This window comes from Candoia aspera, chromosome 3 (assembly GCF_035149785.1).
Source record: "Candoia aspera isolate rCanAsp1 chromosome 3, rCanAsp1.hap2, whole genome shotgun sequence".
NCBI classification, from domain to species: Eukaryota; Metazoa; Chordata; class Lepidosauria; order Squamata; family Boidae; genus Candoia; species Candoia aspera.
This window is the reverse complement of record NC_086155.1, coordinates 27378556-27402389: the sequence shown is the minus strand read 5'-3', so window position 1 is coordinate 27402389 and position 23834 is coordinate 27378556. Positions and strand designations below refer to the sequence as shown.

Here is a 23834-nt window from a genome sequence, read left to right as displayed (position 1 = left end):
GTAAATAAATAAATAAATAATCAATCAATCTGCCCCTTTTTAATATCCACTATATACTTTCAGCAAAACTATGTCAACCTCCCAATTTTAAATACATTATATAAGGGGTTTTTTTTGTCTGAGTTTAGAAGGGGTGGGCTATTGTCTGTGGGCTCTTGCAGCCTATCACAAGCACTCATTTTGCAGTCCACTCACCAGAACATATCAGTGAAACGGGATTTTCCCATGTTCTTGTAAAAATAAGGGGCATAACAAGTGCATTAAACCACTGTACTGATCTCATCTCATCACATCACCAGTCATGTCCCTATGATGCTCACAGGAAAGGTAAGCTCAAACCACAGCTGCAGAAGATTTCCCATCTCTGATATAGGGTAAAAGAAGTTGTTCAGCTATTGTAAAACAGACAAGAGAGATCTAATCAGGCAACTCTAATTACAGAATTCAAGACAAAACCCTTGAAGTAGAACACTACTGGATTTCTTCTAGGTGTTGCTGCTAGGTTAGCCTTCCCTACCTAGATGGATATGTGGATTTCATCTCCCAGAATTCCCCAGACAATGGGACCATTGCCAAGAATTTGGAGGATACCCAGAGCAGATACACAAGAGGCAATGCATTCTACCTCAATGCCTCACTTTGATTGGTGGAAACAAATATCCCATCTTCTGCAGAAGGCAATTTTACAAGCAAAGTGAAGAGGGTGGCCATTCCATTGTTTAGGACATGGGGAACCACTTCTTCAAGAGAATACTTCCAGCTAAGCTTCATCAAGGTGATATGCCCCCTTGAAATTCCACATACCTTTAGTTCTCAGGTGAGGGGCGGAAGATTGACTTAGAGCATTAAAAACTTTTAAGGCCACTAGGAATAACAATCATCAGACATACAATAGTATGTTTGGGAACAGGGTTTTGTTTTGAGCTGAGTGTATAATAATGTAAAGGTGGGATAAAAATTAAATTAAATAAATAAAACTATAGAAACAGGATAGATTATGAAGGGTTGAAGAAAGATGGGCAACAACTCCTATACCACATAGTGAGAGCTGAGGAACAGGAGAAGGGAGAAGCTAGAATGATGATTCTGAAGATTAATAATAAGTCAATGGTACTTTTTATTGGGATTCACAAACAATGATAATTATGCTAATTATGGGCAACGTTGTTTAATCTCAATGTTTTTTTCTAATTTCACTGATATCAATGGCCAGCTATAGTACTGGAATCTCAACACTTAGCATTTTACTTTTCAGAAGATACTGTATCACATTCAGATATAAACTGCCTTGTTCTACGTGTCATAAAACTCTCAGTAATTGGTAGTGATGTGGTAGAGGCACATTTTAAGAATGAGTCTTAATCATATTACAGAGAGAATGGTATCACTGCAAGTTACTTCACTTCTCATCAGGACATTCATATAGACTGCCTACAGTCTGTCTGGATTATTATTTTTTCCTTTTATACAAGGGAGGTTGATAGAAGACCTAGGAGGGAACTGACAGTAACACATTGTTTTAGCTGTTTTCAGAAGCATGTCGTGTCAAAAACATAAGTCCAAAGTATATCCAGGAATGCCCCACCAACATTAGGGTTAGGAAACAAGGAGATGGACAATAAAGCAAGAAACAACATTCAAAAATTCTAACCATTCTATCCAGCTTTTCACTAGTAAGTCTACCAGATCTAGGCTGCAAGAATCTGGACAGCCTCTCTCATCTGGTGGTTATTCAGATTTTTGCAGCCCAGATGTAAATGTTAAGTACTAGGGATATGAATACTCATTGCATTACCCTGACTTCAACCTGCAGTTGAAGAAGGAGCTCTCTTGAAAAGGAGATGTTGCCTGTTCTCAGTGAAGGTAAATCTTGCTAAACAACTCTTGTGTTTTGTGGTGTCACAATGTTGTTGAATATTATAACGCTTTTGGGCTGATACCTTAACTTCACACAATTTACAATACAAAATATCACCATCGCTACTGAAAATCTGCTCCCCAAATTTTTGAACAAGATGCCGTAATTTCACACTTGCTGAACATCTACCTTTAGGCATGTTGAAATCAGACTGCAGCTCTCACATGACTCCACCACCTCAAACACACAGACACCTGAGTTGGGGAGCGAATGAGAGAGAGAAAAAAAAGGCAAATTCTCACTCTTTTTTTCAGGCCTGGTCAGGGGAGAAGCCTCTGCCTGCTTTAGTTATTTTTAAAAAGGTTGCTCTCCCTCTCTTACACACACACACACACACAGCCCTGAGCTGGGGAGCAAATAAGAAAAAACAGGCAAATTCTCACTTTTTTTTTTAGGCCTGGTCAGGGGAGAAACCTTTGTTCCCACCTCTCTCTCTCTCTCTTACAAGACACACACACCCCTCCCTGAGTTGGGGAGCGAATAAGAAAAAGAAAGAAAAAACAGGCAAATTCTCACTTTCTTTGCTGGTTTGAGCTTGCTGGCTTATCAGGAGGGTTGCCAATGACCAAAATATGATGGTTGTTACAAAATTAAGCAGAAATATGACATAACACCTTTAAAAAGTCAAAATATGACTTTTCAGGCAAAATAAAAAGCATCTAATTCTCACCATATTACTCTAAAACATGTTTTAACTTACTTATAAATTCAAATAAAGGTTCCAGAAAGAATATGACATGTCATAGAAATCCTCGCCCTACTAATGAATATTGAGCCTACACACTTCAATGAACCAAATTCTGTTAGAGATTGTGCTCAAGATAGTGAAAATTCTACTTAAACTGTCTTGTATGGTTTTTAAAATGGAGTATGTAACAACTGAATGTGCCAAGGTTGTATACCATCACCTTATATATTTAACTTATATACAGAATATATCAAAAGAAATCCTGGATTAAAAGAAATAGACGTTGGAATGAAAATTGCTGGGAGAAATATTAACAATTTCAGATATCTTGATGATATCACTTTTGATGGATGGAAATAAGGAAGACATCTCTTGCTGAAGATGAAAGAAGAGAGGGCCAAAGCCAGTATGCTGCTCAATATTAAAAACAATTATTTAATTATTCAATTTATATGGCCAACCACTTGCCAAGCAATTATGTTAATGGGCAATGCAGACACAATGCAAATAGTTGAAGAGGTAACAGACTTTATTTTCCTAAACTCAAAAATTCATAGGGATGGCGACTGTGGCCATGACTTAAAGAGATGGCTGCTATTTGAGGGGAAAATAACAATAGATCTAGATAAAATGTTAAATTGCAGAGATATAATAGTGACAACAGCCGTAACATATAGCCGTGAAAGCTGGACCATCAGAAAAGCTGAATGAAGAAACTTTGTTGCCTCTGAATATTGCTTCTGGAAAAGAATATTTTGGATCACAAGAACAACAAAGTAATTGAAATCTGGTTTCTAGCAAAGGTTCTACCATTAACTTTGGAAGTGGAACAGGCAGATTTTGCTGTAACATTTAGCTAAGGAGATTTAAAAAGCAGCAAATTTCTTGCCTCCCAAATAAATCAGTATAGTATGAACAATGCAAGGAAACATTGAAACACATCAAGGGGAAGAAAGACAGGGGGGACAGGGACAGATCCAGCTTACTAAGACCCTGGGAATCACTGAACTCAAAACTACATTCTGTGCAATACACCAAGGGGTGATCCTCTTTCATGGAGAATTATTGGAAATTATTGGAAATAATTCAAATATTTATTGCAAAAGATCATTCAGAATCAAAGGAATTGTAATGATTGCCCAGCCCAAATACTCAGACTCACAAGAGGTGCTTAAATGAAATCTGATTTATTAGGGAACTTAGCACAAATACAGAGAAAGCTGAGAATGAGCAAAAGCACGCCAAATACAAACTTAAGACTCCTCCAGTGCGTGCGTGTCCCGCCCCCGTTGCAGCAGCCCTGCCCGGTCCAGGTGCTAGCAAACGTCAGACCTGCTAGCCTGAGAAACTAACCTTGAACATAACAGATAAGAGGAAAACATTCCAAAGCCAAGCCAAGAGATAAGTACACCCATCCTCCCATGAAAGATGAAACACGTATCCAATTAATGACATGAGAAACGTTACGATGTCTCAGAGACATTGGAACGGCGAACATGACAGGAATAAATAATGGTTATAATCCTTTTTTTTAAATACTGGCCTAAAAACAGGCACTGTTATTTATTTATTTATTTGATTTATATGGCCTCCCATCTTATGAAATATAACTCTGGCTGGTTCACAACAATAATAAAAAGCCAATATGCAAAACCTGGTGTCTTAACCAGCAGTATCAAATCCACTGAGCAGTACAATCTCCAGGCTCCAACCTCAACTTATTCTAGCACTGGGTGGAAAAGCCAAGCTTTTATGGTTTTCTGGAAGATTAAAAGGTTGGGGGCCTGCTAGGGGATGAATATTCCACAGGGCAGATTTGCTATGGAAAAGGGAGCTTCCTAGGTTTCACTAGACGGTGGCATTTAAGGGAAGTGGCCTGGAGCGTGCCCACGCTATCTAGCCTGATGGAAGAGATGGTCCCACAAATAACCTGGCCTCGGGACATGTAGGGCTTTAAAGGTAATAACCAGTACCTTGAATTGCAACCAGAACAAAACTGGGAGCCAGTACAGCTTGCACAACAGCAGTGTGTTATAGGCAAACTAAGGGGCACCCAACAGCAGACACTCTGACATTTTGGACCAGTTGTAACTTCTGGATGGTCTTCAAGGTCATCCCCATGTAGTATACACTGCAGTAGTCCAACTGGGAAGTGGCCAAGGCATGAATGAACATGAGCAAGGCCGCTTGGTCCAGGAATGGGTGCAATTAGCTCATGAGATGTACTTATGAAATACTCTGCACATTTTCATTTCTGTCTCCAAAAGTTCACAAGAATCCACATAAACTTTCTGTAAATTTAATTCTTTGTTTTTAGTTAGCTAGTTCCTATAGACAAAAGAACACTTGGTGAAACACTCTAATTCGTTTCTTTTGTATCTTCAGTATGCATTTATGACAATTCCTTGATTCCATCTTCAGCTAACACATTAACGCAATAGTCCCTTTTTCTTGTTTCAAGAATTATGCATTCGTTATAGAGGAAAATTATTATCTCAAAGCAAACTATAATTAGGAATTCTTCATTTCAGTTTATGCTTTTTCAATTAGGCCCTCTATAATTTTAATCATGGGAGCATTAACATGTTTCCATAATTTATATACCTGTGATATAATTAAGTCTTGAAACGCCTCAGTCATATACAGACAAAAGTGAAGCTTAGTTATTTCTTTGTGTTTAGGTCCAAAACATAAAATGCATTTGTTCCAGGTGGCTTGGTATAAGGAATGAAAAGATGCAGAGTACCAGATTTTTGTCTGATAAGAGACTTGGCTACCAACTAGATCTAAGTAATCTATATTGAGGCTCCACAAGTGATATTCAAATTCATTTATTAATTACTGTTAGAGCCAGGAGAGATCAGTAAGACAAAGAGGTTTACAAATAACATCATACTATTCAGGATGGTGAACTCAAGTAATCTGTAGAATGATAAAAAGATCTAAAAAAATGAAGTGATTAAATGATCTCCAAATATTTGAGAGAATAGAAATGAAATTGTTGTAAGGTACATGAGACAAATCCTCCAACTCTCCATATATTAATATTAATGGGATCTGAGCAACTGGTCTTTTAAAATTGTTTTCTTTGTTTTGAGTGACAATTTCTAAACCTACTGAAATTGTAAAAAATAGGGGCCTAAATATTATTTATTATGGAGGAAGTATCATCTCTTCCTTCTTCTAACCATCTTCAGAGATGGCTTCTGTGGTAGATGGAATGGTGAAATACAGAGATATTCAGCATGATTTAACAGTGAGATTTTATTCTTCCCCACCAAGAAAACTGACACTAGGAAGTCCCTACAGAGACAGTTTGGGACCATTATTCCTAGCTATGTGGACTAGCAAATGGGCAGTGGATGCTGAAGAATGAGTAGAGAGTTTTTGCCACCCATCTTGCCTATCTTGGATGGCACCTCCCTTCAGAGACTGTTTTGAGACACCTTCAAGAATATCCATATAATCATGCAACATCACATGGTCACTCTAGACCAAGCTGCAAATAACAAAAAAGCCTTAAGCACATTGCTCATTTTTATAAATAAAGATAATTCATTTCTTTCCCTAAATCAACCAGCAAATGTGTGTGTGTGTGTGTTATTAACAATCTGGATATAAATTTTCCAAACCAGAAATCTACCCAGCAAGGCAGACAGTAAGTCTATGTCTGTGTGTTCATTTATGTTGCCATTTCAGTATACCTATAAATGCATATTGACTATGTTTGTTTAATGCTTACAGAGTAAATATACTTTTTCCCCCACTGAAGACAAACACAGACTAAAACTGGTATTCAATATTAATGGAGAGTTGTACAATAAAATGTTCCTGCACTAAGCATTTTCCTGTATGCTTCATTAGTAGTCAATGTCAATTTCAGTTTATACAAAAATCCCAGCAACAGATTCTTAAATTGATCTTCAGCTGTGTTCATAAAATGAACATATAACACTAATGTTATTCCAGTGGAAGTAGGATGATTGTCCCCAAAATATTGTATACTAGTTATCCACATCTTCTACTATATTATTTATTCAGAAGATATTGATGTCACTATCATATATGTAGAACAGCAATTTGTGAGCTGGTTTTAGAGGGCAAACTTGATCCACAGCTTTCTATTAGTGAAATTCTTGTTATAAAATATTGGCCAAGACAAGGTCAATGAACTCCATTGAAGCAGTTTCCAGTCATAGTTCGGAATGCATTATTGCACACAGTTCTTAGTGGACTAGGCCTTAGACCAGTGTTTCTCAACCTTAGCAACTTTAAGATACGTGGACTTCAACTCCCAGAATTCCCAAGCTAGCTGGCTGGGTAATTCTGGGAGTTGAAGTCCACGTATCTTAAAGTTGCTAAAGTTGAGAAACACTGCCTTAGACTGTTTGAAGTTTGAGTCTGGTCCATAACTTATTCTTAATCTGTTGCTGCTATGGCTTGTCCTATAGCAGTGACTGTGGCAGGGTGAAGTGCCTGGCTAGAGAGAAGTGGTTGGGTTTGTGCCAAGGTCATGGATTTTTTTTAGGGAAGGCAGATGATTCAGCACAAGATCAAAAACACACAGGCAGAAAAGGATAAAATGCTAGAATGCACCTGTAAAGTGGCATGTACATGCATTGGACATAGAACATAAAAAGGGTAAGAAAAAGCAGAGAACGGGAGGGGGGATTTTAGATGCTGCAGAACATGTTGATGGAGAGGATATCACCTGGTTAACATGGAGTGGAGTGAAGGAACAACCCGGCCTGCCAAGTACAGAGACTCCAGCCTTGGGAGGCAAAACCTGGAACAGCTTGTGAGTGTGTGGAAAACCCAGGAGGGTGGACTGTGTTGTGTGTACAGAGATTCACATGTTGGACAGTGCAACTTTGTGATTTAAAGCTTTGTTTGACAGCAAGACAGCTGGGAGAAAACTCACAGACATTCCACTATCAGTAATTGAGATAAAGAGGAGGAGAAGTAGAAAATGAGGAAGAGAGACTTGAAAGGGAGGAAAATTAAGCAACGTATGTACTCGTGTATAAGCCCATCCATGGATAAGCTGGCCCTTGAATTTTTAACTCAAATACCATGAAAAATGTGCCACCTGCAGATAAACCAACCCTCAAATTTTTTGTATATTTTAATTTTCACAATTGGCTTATCTGTGGGTGGTGCATTTTTCATGGTATTTGGGTTAAAAATTTGAGGGTCTGCTTATCCATGGCTAGGCTTTTACACAAGCGTATACAGGGTATATCGGCACTCTACAAAAGCTGAGGGAAAAAAAATACTACTGTACATACTTGCAGATAAGCCCATCCATGGATAAGCCAAACCCAAATTTTAGTTGTATTTTGGCAGCTGAAATTCTTGGTTTATCTGTGAGTATATATGGTACGTTAAAACTCAATTTTTTATATTATATTTCTTATACTATACTGTATATACTGTACGTAGAAACACATACTGGTTTTGTAAACAGTATTTTCACTTGCATATAATATTAGACCACACTACTTTATTAGCATAGGTATCACAGTGTCCAGAATAAAAATCCCTCATTTGTTTAACTACTGGCTGTGGGTGGGTGTGCATCAGCTGCTGACCCACCCTCCAACAGTGGCATTTCAGCAGACCAGCATGATGCCCATGGTAAAGCAGTATAAAATTTACTCTAAACTGCCTGCTATGCTGTTCCCCGAGGTGGTAGAAAAGTTCCACTTTGAGGGAAAACGTTCTCACATGTATGTCCAGGGATCCTGCTATGAACAGGAAATAGGTTTCTAGAGCTTGATCCATGATGCCATGACAATTATTGCTCACTGCACACCAGGACCAGAGGGTAGAGTTTGCATCTGTCTTCAGCTATAAAATATACTCTACTCTAGTAGATTCTAGTAGACTTATTAACATCCTATCCTGTTTTGTATTATTCTTATTAAAAACAAGCATGGTAATTCGTTTTTACATTCATTTGATATGTGCATCCTGAGTGTGGGTCAGTGCACTGCATATACTTCCTAGTGGGTGGGATGTGAGCAACAGCAAAACTGAATTTTGGTTGTAAACAGTGCTGTCATTACTGTAAGCAGCAAATGCTGCATGTGGCAAGGGTAAGAATAAGATTGGTAATGTAAGGAACACCTTTCTTTCTTAGTAAAATGTTTTTTATCAAATTTCAATAGACAAAGGCCATGATCAGCAGCTAAGGTAAAAGTCTTTCAGCAGATCTTCAGCATGTGGAAGATTTTGACTTGGAATATAAGAGGAGTAAATGGTAATGAACATGAATGAGTGAACAAAAATAAAGTTTACTGTATGTACATTTATGTCTGGAAAGTAAAAGAAAGTGGAAGATGTAATAATCTAAATGAAAATAGCTTGATCTTGTGGAATGATGTTGATGAATACATGCTAAAAGGGCTAAAATATGTGGCAGAAAGTATGAATTGGTGTCTGAATTGTTGTGGGTATATTTGAAAAATAGGAATGCATACTTTGGTGATAGTTGCGTGATATACTCCAGTGAATAATGATAGTTGAAAAACCAAATGACAGAATGTGTTTTGGAAACAAAATGTACAACATTCTGAATGAAGACAACCTAGGAGAAAAATATTAATCATTAGGTGAGGTGAATAGATGAGTGGAAATGAGACAAGAGCTATTTTGAGACCTAAAAATGAATACATTTGTTGACTTTTTGATCAGCATCCACTTAGGGGAAAAACATTTTTTTTAAATTTGGTTTAAGTCACTTCATATGTACACATGGGAAAGCAATGAGTGCAAAACATGGCCAAGCTTTGAGCTTTTATGATGAAAAACTGGGAGAGTTCTGAATGGTTAGCACTCCATTATTGTCTACAACCAACATGAAGGGAGGGAGGGAGGAAGGGAGGGAAGGCTGCAGGAAGAGAAAGTATGAATCCTGTATAAAAAAAGTATTAGCGGATCAACAGATCTCCTAATAGAATGAATGGAAAGTGGGTGTAATGCATGTGGAAACTAATTTGGTGGGAAATCAAGGAAAAGGAAAGACCCATGTTGACTCTGCAATTGAGATCTGTCTGGGAAAAAAAACAGTCATTGTAATAGGCTTATCACATATTGGACACAGTATGTTTGTATATATTTGTATGAGGATATTTGCATATGACATTTCAATTATTTCTACAGAAGATACTATAAAGGAACAATGTTTTCAGAAAGATTCTTACAACAGACTCAGTTTGTGATAGATGTTTATTGATTTGCAGGGGGGAGCTTAATTTGTTTTTGTTTTGTTTTGTTTTTAAGACTGTTCAATAAAAAAAGAAAACAGCAAAACTTAACTCAGGAGGAGATAAAACAGAATTAGAAAAAAAGATCTATCATATATAACATAATATATTCTGGTCTCCAACAGCATATAATAATCACTCTATATAGTCTGCTAATGGTCAAACACAAACACAATACAAACAAAAATTGGTGTTAGTTTTAATAGAACTGACAGAGTTGAGTGATAAGTTCAGCTTTCTTCATATTCCAAAATAAGACAAAAATGATTGCTTATTTTCCATCATCTCAGTCAGCACTTGGTCATTTATTCATGAAAAAGCCAGAAGCAGGAAAGGCTTTTGCTTTGAAGAAATATGAGACGAAGTAAACCAGTTAGTTTTGGAGCCCGCACGTATCACTGAAATCCAAACATATTTCTATTATAAATACTTCACTCTAAAGGTTTAAGTCCTGTGGGTTTTACATGGGGCAAAATCTAGGCAAAGTTAAACCATCCACACTAGATTTGTTAATTTCACTGGGAAAGTGATAATCACTTGATTAAATATCCTCCTTAATATTAAGAATCTGAAATGCTTAAATGTTACTGAGTATCTTCCCAAGTGTGATAAGCTGATTACAATTATCGTCATCTTATTCTGATGATTGACATGAATTCTTACAGACTGATACAGAGCAAATCATTTGGGAGCAACCAGCAAGCTTGTTCATTTCTCCTCTTCCTCTTATCTCAAACAAGTATATTCCCTCATTTTCACTTTGAAAGTGAAATATTGATTTCAATCAATGCATAATATTACTGTGAAACTGAAAATATATGATGCAAAATATATGTATTTAAATTGTGTAAATATTTGGACTATTGTCATAGAACAGGTGTCCCAATATTTACCAAACCTAAACATGCATATATTGACAGATGAAATTTGAAGGACAGGTTTTTAGATGCAATCTGGTACCAGTATCTTAGATGCAAAACATACACTATGTTAATTCAGTTATAGCCAACAACTGGAGTATTAGTATATCTGTCATTAGTCAAGCAAGGCAAGAGCTTTATTACTTATTGATGGGTGCATATTTTGTACTAGGTCAATCAGGAAACTAGAAACACTTATTGTAGCAGCTACATCATTACATTTTATAACCTGGTGTTAGAATAGATAAAAATTGCACTACTCACTTAAAGTGCTTTCCACCCAACCTTTAGTCTGCAAAACTCTACACTGGCATGACATTTGTTATTCCTTGCTGCTTCCTACTTCCCTCTGTTGCATCCATTCTAAATCACCAGTGAATGGTAATGCTCTGATTCTGCATGTGGAAAATATGTTAGGCAAGAGACTGAGTCCTCCAACATTGCTGCCTTCCTTCTTCAGAGTGTCACCAGCTGATGGGAAAAAATGCCATCCACCCACCCACCCACCCATCCTACATATAAGGCTGTCTAACTCACAAATTTTGACCCTGTGTGGTTGACATAGGATTAAAAGCACAAAACTAAATAACTGATAAATATAAAAACTACAGAAAACACAACTGAGGCCAAACTGCAAGTAATCAAGCGAACATTTCCCAAATAGTTTCAGGGAAGGCTCATTCAGTGTTCTGTCCCAATGGTTGGATGAAAAACCAGGTTTTCAAGGACATACGGAGACCAACAGAATCAGGGCCATCCAAATCTTGTGGGATATGCTGTTCCAAATGATAGAAGCTACAACAGAGAAGGCACATTTCTGGGGTCTTGCTAGGTGATCTGCTCTCTATTGTTTCATAGAGCGAAACCCAAAACATGTCTACTCTGTTGGATCTTGTGGGATGAGATAGAAACAGAGATAGGCACAGTCCCACAAATAAACCAGTCCTGTGCCATGAAGGGCTTTATAGATGGCAACAGGCATTTTGAATTGTACAGAAGCCTACAGCAAGTCTATGCAGCTTGTGAACTAGTGGCATTACATGGATATACTATGGTGCACTCACAACTATCCAAGCCACTGCATTCTGAACTAATTGTAGCTTCCAGATGGTCTTCAAGGGAAGCCCCAAATAGACCATGTTGCAATAGTCTAAGTGGGTAGTGACCAAGGCATGAACAGCCACAAGCAGGGCCTCCTGATCCAGAAATGGGTACAATTGGTGCACAAAATATATTTATGCAAAGGACCGTTTGGCTTTTCAAGCAGGAGCCAAGAGTCTCTTTGTACACCAGCTCTGTCTAAGGAAATGTACCCATAAAGAACTAAATATGGAAGGTTTCCAGAACCAAGGGCTCCCAAACTTACAGGCATGCAGTCTTGCTTTGGTTAAGTCAAATCCTGTTCTTCTCCACAGCTCTAGACACTGGGAAAGAATCTTGATGCCATCACTTGGTCAGCCAGGGTAGAAATGTATAACTGAGGATCATTAGTGTACTGATAATATTTAATCCCATGATGGCAGTTGGCCTCATCCAGAGTCTTCATGTAGATATTAAATAGGAATGTAGAGAGTGTGGAACCCTGAGGAACAGTGCAAAGCAATTGTCTAGAGCTAGACCTTCCCCCTCTACCAACACCATGTGGAACTGGCTCTGGATGAAGGACAGAACCACTAGAACATCATGTGCCCCACTCCTAACCCTCAAAGCCACTCCAGAAGGATACGGCGTATTGAAGGCCACTGAGAGGGCAGAGAGGGACGGGATAGATATATCACCCCCATCCCAGTAGTCCTACCAAGGTCATCTATAAGGGTGATCAATACTATCTCAATCCTATATCCCAGTATGAAACCAATCTGAAAACAGTCCAGATAATCTGTTTCTTCCACGGCCTTCTGTAGCTGCAAACCTTGTCAACAACCTTGCCTAAATGAGACTGATAGGATTCCTTGATCACCAAGATAGATTGTGCTCCTTCAGTTCCAAAGGACCTGTACAACTGGAGTCTAACTCAGAACACACCTGAGTGGCTGTATCTGATGGATGCCTTAAATAGTCTTTACAGTGGCACCACATAGGTTCATTTGCCCCTCCCCCCCATTTAGGGACAAAGTCTCTGGTCAACTAACTCTGTATAGTTTTATTTGCTCGAAGCCTAGAAGGGTAGCTGCTCAACTCCAACCTTTAAAATTAAGGTACAACTTCATATCCATGCTTTGAAGGATCAGTTCAACGAAGCTTCAATCAAAGTTAAGTGCCACTTCAAAGATTAGCACAGCTAAACCACAGCTGTCTGCCCACAACTTTCAATAGCACCTTTTTTTTTCCAGATGTATTTTTTTGTCTGTGTGGAACTTTTTGATGGGGAAAGATGAATGCTATCGTTTCATGCTAGCATTCATTCTGCTGTGAAGTCCAGAGAGAGCAGAATGACTAAATTAGCTCTCAGAGGAACCCATGGAGAATTCTTTCACATTTTTATGCCCCAGAGATCATAGAATTTTGAGCCTTTTGGATCAAACACATTGCAATCACCATCAATTTCAGCATTTTTTTAGAGATACTTGTTCTGTAACTTTTTCTGCTACAATGGTTCATTGAGGTAGTGGTGTTATTGTAGCTTTCCTTATTTTATTAATTTGTTATAATTCTTCTTTTTCATAATTGAGAAATATGGAATAACCTGTGTCATGGCATCTTTGAAAAGAAGGAGAGAGATTAAACAAGGAAAAAAGAACATTACCTGACCGGTGCACCACGAGACTGTGCAGGCTTCAGCATGACTGTAATGGTGGTCTCTGTTTCATTCAGAGGGGAGTCAGCATCATATTCTGGCATTGATGGGGCTGTGAAGCAACAGAAAGATTTATGTTTCTGGAAATCAAAAGGTAGAAGGGGCTCAAATACAAGATGCTTTTTGATGCTTTTTGTTCTTTGAAATTTTGGTTGAAATTTTAACCCAATTAGGAAGAACTGATTTTCTTGCTATTTTGTCCCAATGTTTCTTTAGGTTTGATTGAATATCTCTTGGTCTCAACCTTCTTATTCTAGTTTAAAGTACATATGAGGATATCTGCTTTTGTTTCATAGTACATAGACAATGATATGATTTGATGAATTCTAATAAGTTTCCTTTATACCATTTTTAAAGGAAATGTTTATATTCTGCTCCCTTTCCAATTTCAGATCTTGACTTACAGCTGTCTTCTGCAAGAAGCTGTTACCAAGGAAATGCATCAGTCCATGTGAGCGGACCCCATTCATGCATTGCCCTAAGCCCAAAATAAACAAATCATATTATGGTTTAACACAAAGTCTGAAGTCGACAAAAGGAATTTAGAATTCCAAAATCTAAATGAATAAATATTGACCCCTTTACTATACTAAAGCAAAAAAAGTAATGTGTTGCATCATAGCAGTACTATAATTTCTTATATATAAATATGAAATTGTTTGAATAAATGCACAACAGAGCATAACTCAGATACCAATTATAGAGATTTTTGTTGCTAGATGCATCTGCAGATTAAAAGTTGGATTGGACAAAGCTCAGTGGTGGATAGAACATTTTGCATCATTCTAGATTAATTTCTATGTAAAATTAAATGGCTCCAGAAAGCAACGCTTAACTGGAAACAAAACAAAACAAAAGGGCCCACCCACTATGTCCATAAATCCTATTCTTGACTCTTGTTACTTATTAGAGTGCACAATATTAAATGATTGGGTTGTATTACTGTTTCATGAGGAATCTGACAAGTTATTTTCCCCATAGGAACATTTTTAAAAAATGTAGCCCAGGATGCTAATTGCTTTAGGTTTGACAGAATGCTAATTGTTTTACCTCTGTCTACCAAATTCAAAGTCAAAACTGAACTTTCTCAGCATGCCTTTTTTCCTTTAATAGTAGTACCTGAAATTTTAGTTGCAATCCGTGTGGTGATGGGTGGTCCAAAACCTTTTACTGTGCTGGCTTTAATGGTGAATGAATAGGTAGTTCCCGGGTATAACCCTACAAAGAGGTGGTGAGTTTCATTCCTTAGTTTGAAGACTTTTCCTCTCTGGTTCAACAAGTCAGCAGTAGGATCTAGAGATCCAACAGCCTTGTAGGTAATCTGAAATGAATGAAATAAAAATCAAAATTCTTGTATGATCTCAATGTATAATTAATTCCCTCTATATTTACATCTACACAGATCTAAATTCAGTTAGAATAACTGAAGCAACATATAGCAACTACAGCTGATTTCTGTTAAATGCTACTATTCCTATGTATGTATGTATGTATGTATGTATGTATATGTGTTTGTACACACACACACACACACACACATCTTTATATACTGCCCAACTCCTGAGACTCTGGGCAGTGTATAATATAGGATTAAAAATAATCAGACTGATGATACATTGCTCATCTCAACTTGATGGATGGCCTCTTTCTGCAGCTTTCTATAGCAACAGAGACAACCAAATGGTGTGATCCCATATATTGCAGGAGCCATGAGCTTGACTGCTCTTTTCCCCATACTACAGTCTGGAACTGCCCACTAAGGTAAGAGCATGACAATGCATTTATGTAAATGTTCCCTTGATTCCAAACCCCCATGGATAATCCAGCAATATAAGATAGCCAGTGGAATCAAAAGCAGCTGAAAGGTCTAAAAGACCAGGAGGGACACATTCCCATACTCCAGACCCTGAGGTAGGTTAACCTCTAGAGCAGCCGGAGCTGTTTCTGTCCCATGCCCAGATCCAGGAAAGAATTTAGATAATCCACGTCATCTAGGATCCTCTGTAGCTGATTCCATCCTATCTTCTCCAGCACTTCCCCAGAAAGGAAGGATTGGTAACAAAGTAAATGGCCAGATCAAGAGGATTTCTCTAAGAAAAGGCACATCTGCCTCTTTCAAGTACCTCCAAACTCCAACTACACAATGCCTCTGCCAGATCCCAAAGCAGCCAGGAAGAACACGAACCCAGCCCATAGGTGGGAGGCCCCATACTACAGGGAATCTGTTTCCTCAGTTTCCAGAAGATCAAAGAAACCAAATATTCAGTCATCTTGTTCAACTCTATCTGAGTGGTATCAGTCTCTGAACAAATATAAACTATTTTCCCTGCAAAGAATCTTCCAACAATGAATGGATTATCCTAATGAGGGATGCTTAATGACAATGCAATAAGAGTAAAAAAGTAGGTATGCTTCACTCAAGCAAGGAAACATACCTGTGATTCATCAGATCTGCTCTTTGTTTTCTACCACCACTCTTCTCCCTACAGCCCAGTCTCAGTCCCTACAACTCAGGCACAACCCAAGACCCATGGATTAGCACATCTGGTTATCACAGAGTATTAGAAATGATTGTAGACACCCAACTTTGGCCCTTTCCATCTTGGTTGCTAGAGGACCTGAAACCCAAGAAGACAAACCTCTGGTGGCAAGACCCTTGTAGTTGGTAAGACCCAGAAATCAAGAGTGACATGAAATTCAGGAAGACAATTTTAATGTTAGTCTGAGGTAATTTCAGAATCTTGAAAAATATTAAGAGTAAATTCCCAGTTCCACTCAAGTGAGTTTATTAAGATCGTGTTGTTCTGGAATGATTTTTCTCTGATACCTCTCACATCTGAACTGAGTTGCATTTTCCAAGACAAATTTTCAAATACTTTACCCCTTATTTTCTCACAGCCTCTCATACCCAGCAAGGTTACATCTTCATTCTTACCCAGCCACATCTCAGTAATACAGTTTTATTCAATAGCTATGGATGCTTGAAACACTTAGATTAGTTATATTCAATAGTGCAATCACACATATATGCAAATGCACTCAAAATATTTTTAAATGGTCATAATCTTGTGCAATCACCAGATCTTGCAAGATTTTGCAATTATGTAAATAACAACAACTATTATTCAATTGTTCTTAAATGGTTGATATCTTATGGGGTCACCAAATACAACAACTTTGGCCATTAAACTATTAGTTATTTAGTTAAAATTTATTGGCCATCCAATTCCAGTGGCCTCTGGGTGGTGTACAAAACTAGGGAAAAGATAAAAACAGCTAAAAACATTGAATCACATAGACAGCCCATACTGAAAAAATCTAAATAGTCAGCAAAAACAACAAAATGAAACAGGGGCCTTAAACCCCAGGCCTGTGACCAAAGCCAGGTTTTCAAAGCTTTCTGGAACCCCAGGAGAGAGGGTGCTGTCCTTATTTCTGGGAGGATAATGTTGCAGAGAGTGGGGGCCTCAACAGAGAAGGCATGCTTCCTAGGTCCCACAAGACAGCAATATTTAATGGAGGGGACCTGGAGTGCACCCACTCTGCTGGAATGTACTGGGTGGGCAGAAACAGCTGGAGATAAGCAGTTTCTCAAGTTATCCAGGCCCTAAGCCATACAGGGCTTTATAAGTAATAACCAGCACCTTGAATTGCACTCAGAAGCCAACTGGCAGCCAATGCAGCTTGTCTAGCAGTGGTGACACATGGGTACACTGAGAGGAGCCCATTACTACTCGTTCTGTTGCATTCTGAACCAGCTATAGCTTCCATGTGGTCTTCAAGGGCAGCCCCACATAGAACGCATTGCAATAATCCAATTGTGAGGTGACCAGGGCATGAGTGACTGTCCAAAGGGCTTCCAGATTGAGGAAAGGACACAACTGGCACACAAGCACACACAAGCAGTATCTGTGAGTCCAGAAGGACCTCCAAGTTGCACACCAGTCTTGACTGGGGAAGCACAGCCCCATCCAAGACCAAAGATGGGGACATCTCTGACCCAGCAGGTCCAAACTGCCACAGCCACTCAGTCTTGTTAGAACAGCACCAAAGTCTCTTCTGCCCCATCCAGACTCAAACAGACTCCATGCACTGGGTCAATACATTGACAGTTTCACCTGTGCCACTTGGGATGGAGATGTAAAGTTGGGTATCATCAGCATACTGATGATACCATACCCCGAACTGGTGGATGACCTCACCCACTGCGCTCATGTAGATGTTGAACAGCTGAGGGGAAAGCATCAAGCCCTGAGGCACCCCACACAAGAGGGGCTGTGGACTCAATCTCTCCTCCCCTGTCACACTGACTGGAACTGATAGCTGAGGAAGAAGGCAAACCACTAGAGCATAGTGCCTTCCACTCCTAACCCTGCAGCCAGTCCTGAAGGATACTGTGGCTGACAGTACCAAAAGCCACAGAGATCAAGGAGCACTAGGGTGGATGCACCACCCCCATCCCAGCTCTGCCAAAGTCATCAGTCAGCATGACTAACGCTGGGTCTGTCCTGGCCTGAAGCCAGACTGAAACAGGTCCAGATTATCCATAACAATTATATCTACTAATTTATTAAATTATATAATTTAATTTTGGGATCAATTGATGCCATCTCGGGGTTCCCATGTGAGACAGTGCCTACAGGCACCTTCATGGTATGCTTTCATTTATGAACAGTCCTAAAAATATTAAATGTAGTACCTGAGCAAAAGAAACAGTCAGGGATCGCTGTTAGTGTAAATGTCAGAATACCATTGATATTTACTGGAATTTTATAATCCCAGTAAAATGTCAGAATGGAAAATGTCAAAAAAAGCTGTCATTTATTATGTCTTAAGATTCACCAAAAGCCTTTGGTTAAACTGCATCTTCATTATCATGATAAGCTGATAAAAAGGCAGCATCTACTAGTTAATAAGTATATATCCAAGACATTTGTATGTTAATAATATCAATAAGTATTAAGTATCAATAAGTATTATATCCAAGACATATTTATTTCTGGTGATTTGGGATCTTGTCAAAATTATTCAGTTCATGATGATATAGCAAGGTCATTTTGCTTAGATGGTTTAATCTGACCAGGAATATGAAAAAAGATTCTGCACCTGTACAATAAGAGGTTGTTGTTTTTTTTCAGTTGCCTCTCAAAATGTTTTCTCTTTCTTTTTTTCCCTTTTTTCTTTTGTTTTACCAAAAGAAAAAGTGATAGAAATTTGAAAAATTAATAAAATAAATAAATAAACAAGTCCAAAGCCAGCATTTAATCTGTAACTACTGATGATGGCACCATTCAGGAAAAGTCTCAATCCTTTGAATTTACAGAAACTTCATAAATCAGAAGTGAGCTTGGCTACTCTTGAGAAAACTCTACAAGCCAAATTAGCTGAATGTTAAGCATTGGCAGATTTAATAAAACATGGTGAAAATTTGGTCCCCCTGCCACAAAAAAACCCGCTCCTGTTTTTGGTGACTCCTGGAGACCCCTTAATTCATACCATCAAAACTTGGCAGGAAAAAAATGTGATTTTTGGTGAAATAATTTTTGCTTGTTTCTTTTTGATCTCTTAAGCTCTAAGGTTTATTAATTCTTGAAAGAAAAGAGACAGTGTAAAAAAATATAACCCGAGCAGGGTTGAAAGTACCAGTATCATACCCTCTGGAATGTTCCTAAACCAAACTAAAAATAAAAGGCAATCCATCTTTGCTTTATATACTGTGCTTTTGTACGAAATCCCTATTTCTTTCCTCTAAAATCTGTTTAGCAACAGTGGAGGAGATCTGGCCATGTCTGCAATCGAAGTATCTCAGGGAGAAAGGACTGAATTATTTTTTTAATATTTATCATCCTGAGCTGCCGATCGGAAGGTCGGCGGTTCGAAACCGCGTGGCGGGGTGAGCTCCTGTTGCTAGTCCCAGCTCCTGCTCACCTAGCAGTTCGAAACATGCAAAATGTGAGTAGATCAATAGGTACCGCTTCGGCGGGAAGGTAACGGCATCCCGTGTCGTCATGCTGGCCACATGACCCGGAAGTGTCTACGGACAACGCCGGCTCCAAGGCTTAGAAACGGAGATGAGCACCGCCCCCTAGAGTCGGACACGACTGGACTTTACGTCAAGGGAAACCTTTACCTTTACCTTATTATTTTGGCTATTTCATTTGTATTTATTTTCCATACTATTCTAATGCTTCATTGTATTTTCTTTGCCTTCCCAATGGAAAGAGAGAGCTCACCTCACCTAGAGCACCACAAAACAGTTGGGCAGTTCACAGTTCTTCAGTTGTTTATTTTAATTTCCATTGGATCTCTGAAAGGTCCTATTACACTGGAATGGAGAGATGACAAAAGTAGCAATCTCACAATATTTGGAAGGTGACATGTGCCCACCCCCTGCACTAGGAGAAGTATTTTATGGAAGCACCTTTCCTTAGGTAACACACAAAGAAATAAGAAACAAGGAAAATGTAATAAAAGCAAAGCAAAGCAAGCTGTCAGAACCAAGCCTGCCTCTGACTTGGAAAGTGAAACCCTTTCTGAGTCAGAGGAGGAATTGGAAACTTACCAGCCTGAAACCGGGAAAATGAAACTCCAGGATGAATCAGCAGTGCGGGAAGAACACAGGGTGCTGATTGGCCAAGATTCGGAGGAGGATTTGAATCCTCCAATCAGTGCGCGCCAACGATGAGCTGAAAAGTGTGTGGAGAAAGCAGCCCAATTGGCTACAGAAGGGTCCAAGCACACCAAAGGTTGGCATAAAAGGCAGACACGCAAAGAGCGAGCTGCTGGAGACAACTGATCCCCAAGCCTGCAGCTTCAGAAGAAGAGTCCTTACCTGCATCGGAGACAGCATCTGTTGCCGAAGAGGAATCAGCGCTTTTACTCCACTCCAAGGAGGGATTGAAACCTGCTTCTGCTGCCACCAGCAGCATAGTCTTGCCTTGAAACTCTAGCACCGCCTTCGTCCTCAGTCCTGTGCAACCACGGTTCATACACTCAGCCATGTTTGGGAAATTCACATCTATCTTGCTCAGGATCTGTGTTCCAGTCCAGTCTGGGGCTTCCAGCTGAGTCCAGCCTTGTTCCAAGTTCCAAGTCTTGCTCTGGGTCTCCAGTCCAGAAAATCCAGCCTAGTCTGGGGCTTCCAGCCAAGTCCAGCCTTGTTCCAAGTTCCAAGTCTTGCTCTGGGTCTCCAGTCCAGAAAATCCAGCCTAGTCTGGGGCTTCCAGCTGAGTCCAGTCTTGTTCCAAGTTCCAGCCTTGCTCCAAGTTCCAGTCCAGAGTATCCAGCCTAGTCCAGAGTTCCTAGTCAAGTCCAGCCTTGCTCTGATTTCCAGTTCTGTCTCGAGCCTCACTCTAGTCCAGAGTTCCTAGTCAATTCCAGCCTCGTGTCCAGTTTGTGGTCCTGCCTTGAGACCCCACTATTGAGAACTGTTGTTTCCAGTACCTTGTATTTCAGTGACTTCCAGCCTTCCACTGTCTGCAGTGATCCAGCCAGCTCATTGAACTCAGAGTTTCATACTTCAAGGACTTATTTATTGTAAATAGTTATTTAATAAAGAGTCTTTTTGATATTAATCTGCCTTGTTGCATAGTCTGAACAGGACACAAGCAATGGATTTCCCTTTCATTGCTTACAAAGTAGTTTTGATTGTTAGGGAATTAGGTTGTAAGAATGTATACAATACAGTATGACCTTCAGGTTTCTGTTTGGGAATAATGTGAAAATCTTCTGCCACTATGACTGTATGTTATAACAAGCAGTCAATTCAGCCACATAGTACTTTGACTGCAATTCTTAATTTGGAGAACTGGGTGTTTGAGAGAAACAAATTTTGCTTAGCTGTTGTATATTAGCTTGCAAAATTAATTCTTCAGGTTAGAACAACATGAGAAATTACAGAAAAGTAATTGGGCCAATTGCAGTCCTAAGAATGGATAAGAATGATGACTAGTGACTATCTGCTTATAAAAGACTGCACATTTCAAATGCATGCTTTAAGTGTGTGAGACATCTGAGTGAGATGGGCGGTGACTAAATTTGAAACATACTGTAAATAAATAAAATAAATAAGTGTGTATACACACACACACACACACACACACATATACTGTTTACTGATTGCATGCTAATAAAATTATGTTATACCTTTAAAGTGAATTGGTTGCTTTAAGTGAGCCAGGTTTTGGCCACAACATAGAAGATGACCCTTTACAAAGATGATTGCACTCACTAATTCAGTTGATCTGGATATAAACATTTCCTTTAAAAATACCAAGTACATGGAAACAAGCCATCATAGACACCATCTTTGTAAAAAAAAAAAAAAAAAACAGCCACAAATGTAAAAACTACCATGGAATCAATCTACTTTCCATGGTCAGCAAACTAATCATGCAGATAATCCAATTCTGAATACAAAAATAAAGAACATAAGAGTCCCACAAAGAGTAGGCTGGTTTCTATACAAACCGGAGTTGCTGTGAGTAGATACTTACACCACAGCAGGTCATGGAAAAAATAATCTAATGAAGCAAATGACTTAGTATAGTATTAATTGATTTTTAGCTGCCTTTGACAGCTTTAACCCATCCTTTGGAAAGCACTTGCCACTGAGAAAATGTGAACTTAGATTATGTGGTTCCTACCACACACTCATGATACCTCAATCAGCAGCATTCACATTAAAGGATCCATGCATCACACTGAACAATTGCATAAGAAATAAAATCATATGTCAGAAATACATCAACCAGTCAACAATGAAATCCAAAACTGGCAACTGAGATGGTTTGGGCCCATTTGCAGAATGGATCCAGTTTGCTACCCATATAAGCTACTCTGGAGAGCATGACACAATGGATAGAAAGTACAATGCACAGTATCAAGGAAAACCCGGATATGGCAAATTGAAACTGATTTAGCTCACTGTAGACTGGATTTGAATCAAGCTAAAATCAAAGCAATGGACAAAGCACTTTGGTGAGGCATTGTATTAAGTGCACACAGAACAGGATATTGGTTGTGAAACCAGCTAATCTTGCACTAGACGTATCACATATGTAGCTTGAAGCCAGGAGAGCCTCATATGGTGCAGAGTGGTAGGTGGCAGTATTGCAACCAAAACCCTCCCCATGACCCGAGTTCAACCCCAGTGGAAGCTGGATTCTCGGGTAGCCGGCTCATGTCGACTCAGCCTTCCATCCTTCTGAGGTTGGTAAAATGAGTACCCAGCTTGCTGGGGAAGGTGATGACTGGGGAAGGCAATGGCAAACCACCCCGCTATAGTTTGCCAAGAAAATGTCACAAAAGTGGTATCCCCCCCCAAAGGGTCAGACATGACTCGGTGCTTGCACAGGAGACCTTTCCCTTTCACCTTCATATACTGTATGTGTATATATAATTTGTATGGGACAGTGATGCATAAAGAAAGGGGATTTCAATCTTACTTCAATATCATTTTCCTATTGAAAATCACTTCCCCACCTCTGTTTGTCAATAGTGGGACCGCTTGCACCTGTCTGAAAGAAACCTTTCACCTTTCACAGCATTAAGCCAGAGGTCACCTATTCTTTTCTCTTTAATTCCCCTACATTTGTCACTCAATATTTTCCTCAACCATTAAAACTTCCTGCAAATATTCATCACAACATACATTGCTGCAATACTGACACACTTTTAGTACACTGTATATCAAAGCACACCTTTGAAATTCTGTCTGATTTCCATTATTATGCTTATTAATGGCAACTGTGAAAATTATACAGCTATATTCAGAGGTAAAACTCATGACTTATTTACCAACCAATTTCTTTACTGAGTTCTATATTCAATCTAAAGGTGGCTCAACTTCAGCAGAGTTGTCAATAAAATATACTGTGTTTGGCTGCTCCCTTAACCTTTCCTGATATTACAAGGATCCTCACTTATGTGCAGGGTAACGTTGTGAATAAATCAATGTATGTTAATATTCACACATCCTCAATTTTTTATGAAATGCTTCACAGAAATCAAATTCATAGGTGTATGAGAAAGCCTTTGGGGTAGGGAGGAAATGAAAACTCTGTTTTTATACTAGAGGGGAAAAAAATTGCTTGTCAAACATCCAACTAAACAAAACCAGAAAAAAATATAATAGCCACAATCCAATTTGTCTGAATAATATGTTTGAGAAACATAAGCATGGGGAAAAATCACAAATATGGTGTATTCTGTTTCCCAGAAATCACATTGTTTAATCAGAAAA

The 23834-nt window shown here is 38.9% G+C and overlaps 1 protein-coding gene across 1 annotated transcript in view; it reads right to left on the bottom strand.

Moving 5' to 3' along the window:
* Nucleotides 1–23834, bottom strand: part of PTPRT (protein tyrosine phosphatase receptor type T) — a 761196-nt gene that overhangs the window by 146552 nt on the left and 590810 nt on the right. The window contains exons 10-11 of the mRNA XM_063297181.1: nucleotides 14711–14912; nucleotides 13541–13643 (exon numbers count right to left, since the gene is read on the bottom strand). Coding sequence (XP_063153251.1) covers nucleotides 13541–13643; nucleotides 14711–14912 — 305 coding nt within the window. The remainder of the gene's footprint in view (nucleotides 1–13540; nucleotides 13644–14710; nucleotides 14913–23834) is intronic.